Consider the following 18,543-nt stretch of genomic DNA (forward strand, 5'->3'; position numbering starts at 1 on the left):
TGTGCCAGCAACTGCGTCAGGATGGTCAGGTGGAGCTTTCACGAGTAGTACTGGCTTATCATAGACATTCACTCTTTATAGTAGCGACCTCTTTTTCTATAGGCATGAGCAAATGCTTTGATTAGTTATTTGTGTTCGAATGTGGCTATAACCTTTTATAAGCCGCGTATTTTACCAAGCGTAAATTTTGGCAAATTTTCCAAAAAAAGCGCATGAGTCTCCTGATAGAATTATTTGCAACAATTTTCAAATATTGTCACTTAGTAGAAACATCCTAATAGTAATAACTTTGGTGAACCATTTTCTGTTGCATTTCTAAATGGCACACAGCTCTTCGAGTCTATATTAAGAGTCACATTGCTACAATAAAAATAATATGCTTTAGCAATTGGAGTTTTCGAAAAATTTATGGTACATAAAGTGAAAAAACCAGAATAATGAGTGAATCTTATATATAAGTGTCGAAACCTTTAGCAGCCCACTAACTAAAGGTTTGGCTGTCGCTAATAATCATTTTAAAAGGTTGCTGTGCTTTCAAATTATGAAACACCTAATAAAGAGACTACGATTCCATAAAGTAATTAAAAGTTGAATCACTTTCCCTCAGATTTTCAACCTAAGATACTCAGCCTGACAAAGAAGCTATTGACCAGCTGTTCATGTTTATCCGTTGCACATGTCAGGCTTTTGAGGTCATCTTAACTGGCAGTTGTTGGTTAGAGAATTAATCGTTTATGCAGGTTCACATGTTTTTTTGGTACTGTATGAATGCCAATTCTAAAACCGTTAAAACTTGACTTCATTGTTTTTATTTCATGAAATAAGCAACTTTTTTTTCTGATAAAGTTGAATGCGCTATTAAACTTTGGTACTTTTTACCTATACATGTACTTATTAATAACGCTGTAATAAGTTCAGCTTTTCCAAACCTTTGCAAACTTCGTGGTTTTTTCAAATTAGCAAATGCTTGAACACAATGTGATATATATTTCATATATTTATTAATGCATATAAAATTGTTGTGTTAAAATAACAGTCATAATATCATGCCATTTGCAATATTTTCGCATTTTGTTGCACATGTTTGGCAGATACAAAACATCATGTGATAAAAACACAACAAAAAAAGTTAAAAAATTATTTTACTAATTTATGTTCTTAAAACAAAGTTATTAGACTTGTAAACTCATGACCTCTTACACTATATCTAGAAAAAGTTAAAGTTGAAATATCTTTCTGCTAAATACATTAAGACAAGTCAACTTTTATTATATTCATCCAAGAGCTTATGCAAACGTACATGATTTGCTAAAAGTCTGTGAATATAAAATTTTGTGTTATAAAAACAAGTGTTAAACTTCTCTCACTTAAGGTTAACCTAATGTTAGTTGTGTTAGAGATTACTAAATGTCCTAATGTGAGTCTAAAAATAGAAAAGCTATCAAGTTTAATCAAAATGTCTGCTGTGTTGCAGATGAAAAGCAACACAATCAGTTTTAATCGCCTGTTTCCTGTCAAACATAACATATGCTCGACCTTAATTTCTCGATCTACGCCGGTTTCGTCTGCAAGCTCTTCTCGCAGCTCGAGTTCTTAGCCAAGCGCATCTTTGTCGGCCTCCACCATCAGAGGTGCAGCTCTGTAATCAAACAATGAGATTTTATTGAGCTTACCCATAGCCACAACATAATGAGCTGATCAGCTTACAGATGATACAATTAGTCGTCGAGATGCAATGGAGATGACATGATGTGATGACTAAACACATCACAGATAGTTTTAACAAGAAGTAGAATAAGAGCCTCAACTGTATACTTTGTGTTAGGTACATTTTCTTCAAGCAAAACAGCTGTAGTTTGCTTGAATATAATATAATATCAGCCATTTATCATCTAACATTTAAGCACTCTAACTTAAGAACAGAACATCAAAAAACTCGCAATAACAATCCTGACACAGATTTTTACCTCAAAAACATCTAATTTTTTAAACTATGAAATGTTTTTCAAATTGCATGTGCCAACAACTTTTTTCATCTCCACCATTTTCAGACTGCTTCTGAAAGTTTCTCACATTTATATTGCTTGTTGTTACCTTGTACAGAGCTATAGTTTAACAGTTTTTGTATCATTAAACAATAACTTATTATACAACTTATTGTACTGCAAACAACAATCGTTTTAATGTGACAAAAGGACTTGGAGACTTTTCAGTAAAAACTGGCATCATGAGTACATAGTGAACAGACCTCATAGTCTAATTCTTTATTAGTTCATATGATTGCAAATTACCATATTTTAGCTGCTCTGCACAACTTTTGTAAATTTTAAAAAGGTTCGTTAACTCAGAGTTTAATTTTTGCTGCAGATGGCAGCATCATGATTCAAATGCCCAACCAGAAATTTGATGTCTCACTTAGTGCTGATGCTGACACATACCATTGTAAATAGTGACTTAAGGCACAACTGGTCAGCGGACTGCCACACATATTTTTAATTTTAGTGTCGTATTAGAGTATTTCTGTTTTAATTACCAAAAACTTTATAAATCAGAAAAAATATGCAACAGAGCTTATTCGCCAAAAACATTATATGCATTTGGTTACATTTGGTACACTCAGCCCACTTTTAAAAATATTTTCAGCGGAATATTTTAGTGTTCTATAGGTAGACAAAAGACCTCAATTACAGTAAAGAAAATGTGCACTTTTCTAAACAAGATGTGAGCTGTAAAAAGATGAGTTTTCAAGTTACTTCAAATATAAAACAGAACATAGATCATTAGAAACATCTTTAGTAAATCTGTCTTTTCAAAGTGAATTTTGATTTATGCTTTTTTTTGGTAATTATAAGCACAAATGATAATACCAAAATTTATGCCTATTGAAGCCACATGAAAAATGGTTGCTGACATAAACAATCCTTTCATCTTTCTTTTACCTACCATATGTTAATGAGAGTATAAAAGAAACACGAAAATACTTTTATTTGTAGAGACATATCTACGCTCCCTTGGTACATATATCTGCCATTCACAAAAAGCACACAAGTACTTATTTCTGCTCAAAACAGTTTAAGTCAAAAACATGCTGAGATTGCCAGAATATTTATGAATTAGGTACTGCCATGGTATGAAACATGATACCAGGAGCTGCCCTCATGCACTTAAAATAACCTTTTGAAATCTCTAGATGAAAACCTAGCAAAGGTATTTAGGACTGATAGCATTAACTCAGGAGCTTTTCTCAGGAGGTTTCCAGGAGCGCTGACTAGTGGTTCAGACCAAAAACTAGTTTGCGAGAAAATCAGACAAGTAAATAAAATTTTTGATGAATGTTTATAGTAATCTCAAAAGTTTGTTTAAAAACATATTTATTTTGTAACCCACCATTTTACTGGTATTTAGTCTAAGAAAAACAAATTGTAAAAAATTAAACAAAATAATTGTTAAAACAGTTGTTTTTGTTAAAAGAATTTGTGCTATATTAAATTAAAGGGTTGTAAAAATATTATTTGATAGTTAATTGCAGTGTACTTACAGGTTTAAAGCAGTTAGCATATCTGCTGCGCAGAGTGTTATCATCACAGTTACTGCAGCTGCGTGTCTGAATCGTAAGGCCAGTTCCACAGGTCACAGAACATTCATTGTCCTTCCACTCCTGGCAGGAACAACCACCGCTAGTTCCTCCACCACTGCCACCACTGCTGCCTCCATTTCCACCGCAAGACTTCAAATGTAAAGGTATGGCCGCAATAAGTAAATTTTCTATATAAACCTGTTGCGTATGCCCAAATTAAATGAATATAACACTTGCTAGTAAAATACCGTGTATGAAATTGAATACTACATAGACTTTGTGTTATTTTTGTTGTGCTATTGTTAATTGGAGGCCTGCTACTACTACTATTACTATTACTACTACTGCTACTACTATTACTACTACTACTACTATTACTGTTACTACTATTACTACTACTACTGCTACTACTACTATTACTGCCACTATTACTACAACTACTATTACTACGGCTACTATTATAACTACTAACTACTATCACTACTACTATTAATACTACTACGGCTACTATTATTACTAACTATTATCACTACTACTACTGCTACTACTACTACTACAACTGTTACTGCTACTATTAATATTACTACTATAAAATTTCACCTGTTTAGATTAAACTCTGAAAAGGAGGCTTTACTTACTCTCCCTGTGTCGCAGGTGCCTGTTTGTAGAGTTACAGTTCCTGACGGACAGGCTGAGTTGCATGTTCTGGTGTATTGCTGGGTTCCTCTACCACAGGTTCCTTGGCAGGTTCCAGTCATAACGAAATCTGTGCAAGAACAACTGACACTACCCCCTCCTCCTCCTCCTCCTCCTCCGCCACCACCACTGCCCCCTGAGCCACATCCTGGAGCCTATAATTAGTAGAAATAACTAAAAGATGCTGTTGTTCGCCACAGCTTGTTCTTTTGACCAATTAAAATTAGTTGGTACGATGGCGTCTATCATTGTATGACTGCATTTTAGCATTTGAAACCTTAATTAGATGATAGGTTAATCACCTAGAGGAGTATCTAAATAGCAATATGTTTTTTATGTGATTAGAGAAACCTTTTTATTAAGGTTAAGCTATTATTTGATGGTTATCAAACAAGTTATACAATATCATGATGTATAATATATCCTTAACTACATAGCTTGCTATAACAAGACAAGCTATGTGCTAAGAAGGTACTTGATAGCTTTACAAAGTACAGACTAATGTAAACATGTATATATTGTATATAATATTACATATTATGTTAGTTATAATTATTATAATATAATGCTATATGATATAATGTTATATAGCATAATATGACATAACATGATGTGATATACAGTAAGATATGATGTCATGGGATGTAATACGATATGATATAATATATTATAAATGATATACATGATATAATACAAAATGTTTTGAGCAGCAATAAAAATTAATCAATAGCAATATTTAGCCTATCAAAAGCAGCTTTGCCTATACTTGTAAAGATAAGTGTATAATATTACTAAATGAAGTATAAGATATAAGAGATAGTTATTTGAAGACAGAAAGAGTATACTATGGTGAAAAGAAATATGTGTACACAATATTGAATAAAGCAGTCTTTTAGAGAAGTGTACGTCAGTATATGAGAAAACATAAGTATATGAAAGCTGAAAAACATTTAAAACAGCGGACAATGAATAACCTCTTGAAAAGGGCAATAGATCACTACTAGCATAAATGTAAAATATCTGTGCTGATGAACTCATAAATGTCTGTGTAAAATTGTAAATGGACCCATAGCAACATACAGTTTACTAACAGCAGTGGGAAGTGTATGACTGGTTAAACATAAAACATAAAAGAAAGGGTTCAAAACCAAGAAAAGTAAATCATAATAGTTGTAAATTTAGAACAACAGATATAATTGTCCGTAAATAATATAGAAGAGCCGAATAGGGATGGAAAGTATACATGACAACGTAGATAACTATATAACAACTGGGTAGCGTATACAATAATAGATAATTGTGCCATGAATAAATAAATGATACCAAATATAAAACAAGCAAACCATAGTAAATTACTGCTGTTTACTAGTGCTAGTTATTTCCAGAATAAGTATAGACCTTACCGATCCATTGCAGGTACGAGTCTCATTTGTTGCGAATATGTCGGAAGGGCAACTTCCAAATGGTGGACCACCTGGTATCGGATCGCACGCACGATTTCTAGTCTGAATTCCTGAACCACATGTGTTACTGCAAGCTGCCCAGCTAGTCCAACCGCCACAGTTGCACCGAAATGCGGAGCCATCTACACAGTTCCCCTGTAAAATATAGGGATGACTCCGTGTTGACTCAACATTTTTAGGTACATCTACAAACTTGGCTGAAAGCATACCACACTGAATGACCTCAGTGAACAGGTGCAATAAGATGCTAGGTTAAATTGGTGCTCATGTAGAAATATCAATAATATTGTGGAAATAATGTAAAAATATACTACAGTCCTACATCGGCTTTCGAACTCTTCTGATCCTAACCAAAGTAGATTTCAACTAAGAAACTTGAGATTTGTATTCCTCAGATTGACATAAATTATAATTCTGACCATGTGCTACTGAACTTCAATTTTTTTATTTCAGAACTGACAAAATCAAACACAAGAAATCTTTTTACTCTGCTTTGTTATTTCACACAATTTTTACTTAGATATGTTACAGTAATTTTTCCTTATGATTTGTTTGGATTGCAACCGTAGACCTGCTAGGCTTCAGTACTTTAATGGTTGTGTTAAAACTGGTATAAATAAAACTTTTAAAATTTTTAGGTTTTTTCATGATTCTAGATAGGAAATACTTTATTAACACAAAATACGGTCTTTTCTTACTACTTTTTATTCATTGTATACAGTACACAAGACGCTGAGTATATGAGGCAAAAATATGAGCTGCTGCAGATACAGAAATACAGCACAATACTTAAGCTAGTCTAATTCATTGATAATATCTTTTATGGGAAAACTACTATATTTTACATAATACGTACTGTCTTATTACACATGTAGGCTGCTTATGATGACAAATTGTGAAATTCTTTTTTAGAATATTGTTTTCTAGATATAAAGCAGATTAAGCTAAATAGACAGCCTTTAAAAATCTATCTTGGTGAAAAAAACTGAGGCCTGACTGTATAAGCAAAAATCAAAATCTTTTAGGACAAACTAATTATAAAATTGCATGATGTTGATATGCAAGAAACTATTGAGAGTATCTCTAGAGTGAAGAAACAGCCCTTCATATTCCTAACGTATTTCTGCAAAATAATTGGCAAACTAATTCTAAACACTTTATCTAGACATTGTTCACGATCAAGAAAGCCTAGAGTGCTGTTTTGACAACTCAAATTAATCAAACGATTATAGAATTTTTATTAGACAATAAACAAGTCTATTTATTGAGAACTTGCTTTGGATTGTCAGAAGAGTTACAATAAGATTCAGTATTGTGAATAGATAAATACTGGGAAATAGACTGGAGACTAAAAGTTACAACTAAAAAGATAGCCTTGAGATAGAAATGAAGCTCATCAAGGTTAACTAGTAAGGGGTTGTTTCCTATCTGGTTGTGCCAGGATTTTTTTTAATACCCTCATAGGATTTCCTTACATCTTTCTACATTTTAATTTTTAATAAGTAAATTTATAATTTATTCAAGTAAATAATTTATTTAAATTAAGTTCAATTGGTTTCAATAAAAGTCTTTTGATGAATGCCTTGTATAACTCTTTATGCAAGCGGCGAGAATGTTTTGTTTATGTCTGGCGCTATAATGTTTTACGTAATACAACAATCATACTATTTCTTTACATTCACACTGGCTTGTCTCTTATGCTGATTGGTAATAGGAATATAAAAAATTGGTACCACTAAATGAGTCAAAGTGTTAACTTACAGAACCACAGGATCTGGTCTCCTTGATCGACTCACACGGTGTTGATGTGAGTGAAGCGCAACTCCTAGATCTCATGCTGACTCCACCTACACAGCTGCTTGAACAACTACCCCATTGTGACCATGTTGGAGAGCAGGAACAACCAAGACACTGAAATCATTGCAGAAATTTATAACCAATCATATAGTCTCTGATGGTCTCTCATAACATATCTGATAGTTGAAGTTGAAATAATTAAAGCCGTCTTTAATGTTCAAGGCTGATCTAAGGATAAAAACCTACTCTCATTTGTTATAGCTACCTAACCTCATGAAACCTTTGCCTTGTAACATTATCTTTAGTAAAAACACCTGCTAGTAAAACACTAATGATATCTTGCTTCAACTGCACTGACTTGTAATGTACGAAACTTGATCAATGCAAATTTTCTCGCTACCCCAGCTAAAAACATTTACTTTTTTATGGTCAATTTTTAACAATATATAGAAACATTTAATTTAGTATGTTTAATTGACAATTATAAACGGATATGATTATATTGGGATGTGTATCAGTAGAAGCCACATAGAGAATGATTGCTGATATAAACAATCATTTTATTTTTGTTTTACTTATATTAATGAGATTATAAGAGAAACTCAGAAATATTTTAAATTAGAGAGACATATTTATACTCTCTCTTTTAGAAGTGTCAAACGATCAGCTTAACGTGGATTCTTTTAACAACCCATACTAAAAGTACACATACCGCTAAGTACTTCAGTCTGAGAAAAAAATTTGTTTCAGGTTTGATGAAAACACAAGTTCACTGAAATGTTACTTGAGCGAAAAAAAACTGGTTATCTATTAATTGTTGGTGAAGTCAATTGTTTTTACTTAAAGATACTAGAGCTTGAGTTTGTCTATTAAAAGTATTGAACCCACTTTTGTAGTCCGAGCATAATCACTGTTTTTGTTAGCAACAGAAAGGAAACAAGACATGTGATTCATTCAGAAAGTGACTTGAACAAGACAAGGTGGTTGTTGGTTAATTGGTGGTGAAACTGTCTTCTGTTTAGTTAATTGAAAGTTATGAAAGCTTAGGTGTCTCTGTTAAAAGCTTTGAACAATTCTTGTAATGTGTTCACTCTTATTGTTTTTGTAGCATAGGACAGGAAACAACTTGACTCTTACTTTTAGAAAGCCAGCTATCAGTTGCATTACTATTTATGTTAGCAGTACCAATCCTCTAAAGTGCCTTCAACCATGTGTAAAACCTTGAAATTTTAGTGACCAAAATTAAACGTTTTATAGTAAGAATTTTCTAAAAAGGCGGAGACTAGGGAGGACATAAGAAAAAGGGTCCAGGTAGACTGAAATGCCGGCAGAACGAAGTCGGGCATTATCTGCAATAGGAAAATGCCAGCTATATGTCAAACACACAAGGGTATTGTTAAGAGACAGGAAGATGATCGCAAGCTTGCAGAACTTAGTCAGATGATCTATGAAATGGATGTGACAAAAATACAAAAGTAGGAATGAGTATATCAGAAGAAGTGCAGATGATGAAAGTATTGGGAAGAAGCTGAAGAAATAAAGAATATGACATATGAAGAGACAGGGCAGGATGAAGACTATCTTGATAAAAGGGTGCTGATAATGACGCTACTAGAAACAGGGAAACAAAAACTACTCATGAGATGGTATATGAATGTCATGAGGAAAGTTATAAAAGCCTCAAGCATGACCTGTGAGAAAACAAAAGCTGAATAATATGTATTAATAATATTTGTGATGACGACCAATAACAGGAAACTGTCGAAAGAGAAAGCAGATGTTTCTATGAAATAGAATTCAGCGTGGTTTTAAATAACTGGATATTTAATAATGACTACTTTAGCTACCAAAATATTAAACAAGTTTAAACATGTAAAAGTGCTTACATCTTAACAGAGCCGACAGAGGCATGAAATATAATGATCTTCATGTTAATCAACATTTTATACTCACCAGATCACCGGTACAATTACTAGTCTCCGTTTCTGTAGGACATGACAGGCCTGACGCTCCTGAGCAGGTTCGGCTTCTGGTTCTTGTACAAGAAGCCTGACAGCTGCTCCAGGTTGACCAACTCAAGCAGCTGCAGTCACCTGAATAAAAATAAACAGAGAGAGACTCAGTGGTGAAGAAATGAATGGTACAGAAAACTCACCCTACATACTAATAATATATACGAAGTTTACAAATAATATAAAATAAAATGTATTTCCTGTTATGTAAGTTTAACAGTTTTAACATAAATATTATGTTTTTTAAGCTGAAGGAGCTGTGCATACTTATCAGGCTGACTCACATGAAATGAAATTTAAAATTTATATTGTAATATTGTTAGCCATCTCACATTAATAGCTGTAGTTTGTTTCTAATTATTTTATATACAAACATACGTAATTGACAATATTTACTACGATCTTTACTATAATAAGAACAGGTTCAACTGTCCATCCTGTCCACCTGTCTACCAGTTTATTTGCTTGGCAGTCTGAAGTCATGCTGACAGAATTAGGAACAAGGTCTCTGCTACTTCGTAATCGATCCCAAGCATTCATACTTCTAGCCAAGCACAGTTTCATCTGCACCACTTAACTACCCGACCAGAACTAATACCTGTGCATGCAGTTATTACACATTACAGCATGTGATAGCCAGTGTCCTATTCTTTACTATAATGAAAGCCATGTCTGTTCGTCTGTCCAAAACCAAGGTTAATAATTAATTTAAAAGGCTCAACTCAAGCCATTAAGCATGGTAGACCAACACCTGGACACCTGCACTAATCGACCAACGTCAGGTATTTTAAAATAATTATGCAGATAGTTGTTCTTCGTGTTTTATTGACACTCCTGACAATCCCTCACAGCACATCAGATGATCAGCGTACTAGTCTTTACTATAATAATAGTCGTGTCTGTCTGAAGCATAGACCTACTAACTTTACTTAATATATATATATATATATATATATATATATATTAGTATAGTATAATTGTACAGTTAATAGGTCTATGGTCTGAAATCACTCTAAGAGAGTTAGTAAAAATATTGCACTACATAGGAATCAAACCCAGATACTCAGTTTTGCAGTGAAGCGTGCTACCATCTCACTACTCGACTACCTTTCCATACTTGAGGATAATTGTGCCTATAGTTATTACTCATAATGATCTGTCACAGTACACTAGACTGTCCTTTGTACTAATTTCAATAAAGGATACTTTGAGTTTAAGATTCCATTAAATGCAGGCCATGAAGCGAGGTTGTCAGTCGAGTGACAAATATGTACTTACAGGATGTTACACCAAAACTCCAGATGGTGTTGGTGGCACCTGCCACAGCATTTGGGCATCGAGCTGTTTGTTCAGCAGTACAAGATCCTGTCCGAGTAGCTGTTGAACTTCCAACAATCAAAACTTCTGCCGATGTTAGACTGCCAGCTATAAACGAGTAGAAGAAGGATTTAAACTAGGGTAATGTAGATCTATTAAGATTAAAAAGAAAATAGATGGCATAGGAAAGTTTTTATGCAACTTCTATGTAATGACTTTAGACTGCAAACTTTCATACTGACTTATGTAGAGTAATCTAATTTCACTATGTGTGATTCTGTCTGTTAGTCTGCATAAATGCTGGGCATTTCCACATTTTCAGCCAATTTCATATAAATTTCACAAGCGTATGCTCCGTGTCTTCTGCCAAGTTGTTAAAAATATTTGGTTTTAAAACTCCATCTGATTCCTGAAAACCAGCCACTTAAACACCAACCTTCTGGCTATCTGATAAAGAATAAAAGAAATCTCAAACACAGCCAGACCTACTGATATTGTCTAATATATATATGCTGTAGTGTATGTACAATTACATAATGCCATGACTCCAAGAGCGCTGCTGTACAAGCATCTGTATTATACGAAAACAAGTTGGTATTTTTTCACATCCTTTAAAATTGTTTTCAGTTAAATTTTTGATTTTTCTTTTCATACGCGTAGCTCATTACTGACAAGTCATATAACAATAGCACTTTTATTATAGATTCTATATGATAAATTATATATGATATATTAGCTTAACCTCTGGTTAAAGCTTGTCGTAATGAACTTTTGTAATCACTTGCCACTTTGTTGTTCAGATATCACAGCTTCAGTACTTCACAGAGTAAAAATATTTATTAGAAATTAAAGAAAATAAACAAAAACAAAAACATTGAACTTAAAGTACATAAAAAACATGAATGTACAAATAAATCTCTCCTACGCTTGCCGACTGAGATCACTCCGCGAGCATCACTGTGATGGATGCCACGGTTTGCTAGTTTTTCTTTTACGTTTTGTGAAATGAAAGAGTTTGAAGTGTTGGTGGCTTCCTTTATCATGCCTCTTAAACACCCTCAACTCTCTAAATTGTCTGATAAACTTGAGAAAAAGAATAAAATCTTTATGATTAATGGAAAAGCGATTTTATTAGACACAAGGTTTTGAGTTTTATTTTGTGAATTTCTGCTTTTCGTGGGCGCCATTCCTGTTTACCATGCAAAGTGATAATTTACTGTGATTCAATTTACTGTATTGCAATCCAGATAAAGTTAGTTCATATGTCAGCTAGTAGTAAGAAGAGTAAATCAGAAATAAACATGTACATACACGAGGCGAGGTTGTCTATGACTGCAAATGTAGCAGTCGATCCACCGGCAAATGTTCCACAAGTGCTTCCTGTGCCAATAATGGAGTTGACAGCTACACCTGAAAAGTACAACGTCAATTAAAGATTTCAAATAAGAGAAGATAAAATTTCAGTTACCATGTTATGGTAAAAAGAGTTTAAAGAACTTACAAAGATTTGTTGCGATTTTATCAGAAAGTATCGGTATTCTTCTATTATTATTTTTGATGTTTGAGGTGATCTGACTACCAGGATGTCTCAAGATAAAGATCGATAAACTTTATTGTGGTTAAAGCGCTCACATTTAAGCAAAAGTGTGATTATGACTCCTATAGTTTCACTTCGGCAAAGAGTCGACAGATTAAAGACACGTAAGACTGCAATCACTCAATGTAACACTATCAATAGTGAGAGAGACAGGCAGCCGTCTAACTAGTGTCATCATTTCAGCTTATATATTTTTTCTGAATGTTTTAACTGCTACCAAGTTTTGTCAATTTTAAGCTTAAAATATTCTAGCAGTCAGTTAATCTCAAACATCAAAAACAATCACAAATAATAAAAAATACTGATACTTTGTAATAAAATCTATTAAAATTCTGTGTAAGCTCCTTTTTAAATTTTTTTATAGGAACTGCAAATTTCTGTATCATCAGAATGCAGTGATGTGCGTTTACACAAAGTTCCACGTTCAACCACAGCTGAATTATTGCCATACAGAGAAGTCAGAATGATGTGCCTTTAAATTTTTTATGTATAACTTTCTGATCATGTTTCGTGAATCATCAGCAAAAATTATGTTTTTCGTTAAATGACAAAAATAAAAATATAAAGACGAAAGAAGTAATTATTGAACTAGTTGAAAAAAGTTGTTTCAAAAGTTGGTAGTCTAATGATATTGCAAAGGAATCAGGACAGTGAATTTTAAGATTGAAGCAACAGAAAGTTCATAAACTGAAACATACAATGATGGATGTAGTACGTGGGTGTCATGAAATAAAAAACCATGTTTGTCATATGTAGGAAAGGATCAATACAAATATTTTAGGCATAGTTTACGCAGGATTTTGAAAAATGTAACATGAATGCAGAAAGAAGCAAATTTGGGACAAGGCAATATGTTCAAAAATTTTGTGATTTGATTGGTGGAAGCGTAGTGAGCTAGAAAATGTAATTGGTAGTACATATATGGGATAAAGCCTTATATTATATGTTATTATATTATAAGATCTTATATCTTATAATGTTTTTTAAATTACCTGAGACTAGTGCACACATGTTGTTGATTGTATCTAATGTACTCTGGAGACCGCATCCTGACGCTGAAGGGTTAGAACCGAGACATACCACCCTAGATCCAGCTACGCAAGAACCTTCTTGAAAAACAAGGCATGGTCTTTGTGTTGAGCAGGTGTTTGCTGGGGCGCCTTAAATAGAATTGGCCTTTCATGAACCTTCAGTTAATAGATTTTAAACATTACCGTTAAAAGAACTTGTCTTGTGACGTCTGCAGTTTAAAAAGGTTTTAGACGTTTACATGAAACAAGTGAAAAGACACATAAATACTGATATTTGTAAATATCAACTTTAAAAACATAGCTAACAGCTACAATATTGACCTTTCAAGTACAGAGAGATCATTAGTTTGAATTTTCTATTTTAGTCTTTCAGAATATGAATTATTTTAGTCTATTATCTTAGCAAACATTTTTTGGCAAATTCTTTGTTTTGAATATTTAAAAGAAGGGCTTTTATGAAAACTAACAGAATATTATAGATACTACAAGTTAAAACGTAATGTTAGCAACAGCGAAACTATGTCTCTCTTTCAGCTAGCTTAAAAAATAAATGACTATGTAAAATTTATTTCAAGTCATCTTTTTACACGTAACTCATAAAGTATTGTGTGCTAACACTCATCTTTTGAATAGTTCATAAATAGTGACTAAAATAAAAGTCACAGGCTAAATACTGTAGTTACTGGTACACATTGCTAGAATATACACTATATATATATATATATATATATATATATATATATATATATATATATATATATATATATATATATATATAAGCCAAACTTTGCGAATAACCCTTTATGCAGATTAATAAACCCTACTAAACCTGAAATTGGCAAGATAAGTAAACAGCTATTAGATTGCATCAACACAAAGATACTCAGCGCTACCCCACTCAACCAATGGAAGAACACAACAGCAGTCCTAAGATGGTTCAACAACATCAAGCACAAACCACAATGCTCATTCATTGAGTTCGACGTGGTTGAGTTTTATCCATCAATAAATATGAAATTACTAGAAGCCGCATTAGAGTTTGCCACCAAATTTACAAACATCACCAAGGAAGAGAGAAACATCATCACACACTCCAAAAGATCAATTCTATGTAGTGAAGGAGAATACTGGGGAAAAACATCCGCTGATGAACTATTTGATGTAACAATGGGAAGTTTCGACGGTGCCGAAACCTGTGAGCTGGTCGGTACGTTTCTACTCCATCAGATCACAACAAAATATGGTAACCACTTTGGATTGTACAGAGATGATGGGCTAGGCATAGTAGAAGGTTCAGCACGTAATGCAGAATCTATGAAAAAAGATCTCTGTGCTATATTCAGCTCGTATGGACTAAAGATTACCATCAATGTTAATAAAAGAGTTGTAAACTTCCTTGATGTTACCCTCAACTTAGACAATGGTAAACACATGCCATACGTCAAACCCAATGAGAGACCAGTGTATGTCAACAAAGAGTCCAACCACCCACCTGGCATAATCAGAAACATTCCAGCAAGTATAAATAAGAGGCTCTCTACAATTTCGTCTGATGCTGAATGCTTCAATAAAACAGCAAATATCTACCAAGAAGCACTAACCAAGAGCGGATATAGCCACCAACTAACATACCAAGAACATCTACCAACATCTGAAAACAGACAATGCAAACGGAGCAGGACGATTACATGGTACAACCCACCTTACAGCAGTAATGTCCATACTAACATCGGCAAACTCTTCATCCAACTAGTCAAGAAAGAATTTACGACAAGGCACCCACTGCATAAAATATTTAACAGCAACAATATCAAAATTAGCTACAGTTGTATGAGCAATGTAAGAGAGTCCATCAATGCTCACAACAAAATTATACTGACTGCCAACACCGCAAATGAAGACCGAACATGCAACTGCAGAAAAAGAGAAGAGTGCCCGATGAATGGAGAATGCCTGAAAACTTCATTAATTTACCAGGCTACTGTAAAAACCAACACCGATTCACCAGACCAGACATACATTGGACTAACAGAGAACACTTTCAAGACGCGATTCACTAACCATAAAGCTTCTTTCAACCACCCATCTAAGAGAAACTCTACTGAATTAAGTAAATATATATGGTCACTAAAGGACAATAATACCAACTACGCAATATCATGGAAGACCCTACGGTATGCTAAAGCATACAACACTATCTCAAACAAGTGTAACTTATGCCTATGGGAGAAATTCTTTATTATTTACAGACCATCATTAGGCACTCTCAATAAACGTAACGAGCTATTATCATCTTGCAGACATTCATCTAAGTTCTTGCTACGTAATTGTATCACTTAACTATTTGGCTTTTGGCTTCTGTACACTCATCCAATTATCAGCTTATCTAACTCTGCATAACAGCGTATTTAATACTGGAGTATGAAATTCATTTTAGACATTTTATCTGAAGAGTGTGATACTGAGTGTACCACATGAAACTATTAGTAATAAAATGTTTAACTTATAGAGTGAAGTTCCACTTATAAATATTTTATATATATATATATATATATATATATATATATATATATATATATATATATATATATATATGTATATATATATGTGTATGTATATACATAGTAAAAATTTATATATATACATAGTAAAATGCATATATATATATTTATATATACCTATATATACTTATATATCTACATAGTAAAAATGCATATTTATATATATATATTTATATATACTTATATATTTACATTGTAAAAATGTATGTATTAACTAAGTTTGAACTTGACCTAGTATAGGTTGGTAGGTTATGCCACAGACTATCACCTGTCTATTTACAAAGCTACATATCACCGAGTCAACACTTCTGATTGTATGTCACTATGGTAAAATAACAAAATATTCTTGATACTTAATCTACTGATTTAGTTTGCTACACGTAATTTAGTTTTTTAGTTTAGTCTTTTATGTGGTGTTATATGTGTACCTTTTTATGACTATGCATATTTACCTACTTTATTTACCAGAAAGAATTGGTATTTTGAGCTCTTTAGAAAACTAAACAGATTACTGAGCATTCTTATGCGAATATATGCTATAATATGTGGCTTCTCAATGCACGAAGCAGATCTCAAAACTAGTTAATTTGTTAAATAGAGGTTTAACTGGAATACTTTGTGCGGTCAATTTTAGTTGAACATATCATCAAAGTAACATAAGTACACAGAATTTTTTACTGGTTAAACTGACGCACTCAGTATAAATTAAATTTAATAGGAATTGCTTACTGCTTGTTGCGCCAAATGATTTCAGCTAAATGTTAACTTGGCCGTTTCAAGTTTTTATAAATATAATGGTAGAAATTGCCAAAACCTGCTGTAGGGGAAGACGGGGCACAGTGAGCCAATTTTTTTGTTTCTCAAATAAAATATAAGTGACTGCTTGAATTGAGCTGAAACTTGGTCTATAGAAAGTTCAACATGTTGTTATTATTGTATTTGAATTGCAATGCTTCATTTTGGATCAATCGCGAGAATTTATTGTTTTTGCAACATGTTACACCTGGCTCACTTTGCCCCACTACCGGGGCAAAGTGATCCACCCAATGGGGCAAAGTGAGCCATAGCAATAAATATGTGATTTGATTGCACATAATATATATTTGATATCTTTAACTGTGTTAAAACATAAAGTGTGACAATTGGCTAACTAAATTTGACTCATGACTAAGACATAGAACATAGTAAACTAAATATACATAGTTTATAACATAAAATGTGGAAGCAAGTCATATGAGCATTATCATGAAATAATGTAGTAAAAAGTGTGTCGCCCACAATGTCTCTATCAGCAGTATTATTGAAAATATTTTATCTTACAGTATAAGCAGATAAATCCACTCTGAATGTAGTTCGATTTCTAACCCTCAGAGTCCCACCAGTGTTTACTGGCTGTTCCAAAAATATAACTATAGATTCGAAGTCAACATCATGAACGTCTTCCTCCTCTGGATAAACAAAGCAGTCTCCAGCTTTTCTCATGAAATTGATGGTAACAGAGTTTTCATTACATTTCATGACTCTTCCTGCTTACTAAACATTAATGGTTGACTTGCAACAAAATTCACATTACAGTTATTTGGTATCAAAAGATCCACCATGTCTTACTCTGCTGTGTTGCAGGTGAGTCTTGTCTTGTCATGTCTTACTCTGCTGTGTTGCATGCCGTCTTGTCACGTGAGAACATCACGTGACAAGACGATAACCAAATTACATGGCTACGTCATCGAAATATAGAGATTCCAATCTACGGCGGCTTTTCGTTTTTGAGCGTTTAAGAGCTTGTAATCACATTTCCACATATTTTGCACCTGCAACACAGCAGAGTAAGACATGGTGAATCTTTTGATACCAAATAACTGTAATGTGAATTTTGTTGCAAGTCAACCTTTGCTAGTTTTGTACCAAACTAAAACAGGATCATTGATGTTAATATTGTCTCTAGTAGGACTTGGCACATCTTCCTTTTCATCTTCATCTGGACTTTCTTCATCAGAACACAATAATTCTTGGGCTAACTCTCTTCTTCTGATGAAGAATCTGTTTGCTGTTTTTTCTTAGTTTTTGTTGTCTTGTTCTTAGTCACAGTTACTTTGGATGTTTTCAGCGTAGATCTAAACCAAGTAGACACATGTTGCTACACTTTAAACACCGGCTCACCTGCTTTCTTGTTTCTTGACCAGCTTGGTGGAATGCTCAAGTCATTAGCCATGCTGTATTCGTAAGCTAGTTTACGTACTTGTTCAGTAGATAAACCATAAAATCTGTTGTGTAGATGTTTTACATGGCCAGCCAACTCTTCTTCTTGCTTCCTGGTGTAAACTAGTTTCACTTCTACGCTGTGCACCTCGAACACGTCCTTTTTCAATATGCCTCTTAAGAGTCATACAGTTCACACCATGAATTTTGGCAGCTTCTTGAATTGACTTTCCATTTCCTTCTTCAATAATCTTTGCAGCATATTCTACTTGACTTATGTCTGCCTGCCCAGT

General features: G+C 33.5%; 1 protein-coding gene across 1 annotated transcript; it reads right to left on the reverse strand.

Moving 5' to 3' along the window:
- Window positions 1-1,537: 1,537 nt before the first annotated feature.
- On the reverse strand, window positions 1,538-14,464 carry LOC137387939 (A disintegrin and metalloproteinase with thrombospondin motifs adt-2-like). Its single transcript, XM_068074456.1, has 10 exons — window positions 14,449-14,464; window positions 13,452-13,619; window positions 12,174-12,272; window positions 10,824-10,970; window positions 9,487-9,626; window positions 7,498-7,647; window positions 5,677-5,871; window positions 4,216-4,428; window positions 3,539-3,727; window positions 1,538-1,639 (listed from the first exon to the last, which is right to left on the reverse strand). Exons 1-10 carry the CDS (start codon window positions 14,462-14,464, stop codon window positions 1,538-1,540), a joined length of 1,419 nt encoding a protein of 472 aa, XP_067930557.1.
- Window positions 14,465-18,543: the final 4,079 nt, after the last annotated feature.

Source organism: Watersipora subatra, chromosome 2 (genome assembly GCF_963576615.1).
Source record: "Watersipora subatra chromosome 2, tzWatSuba1.1, whole genome shotgun sequence".
Classification (NCBI taxonomy): domain Eukaryota; kingdom Metazoa; phylum Bryozoa; class Gymnolaemata; order Cheilostomatida; family Watersiporidae; genus Watersipora; species Watersipora subatra.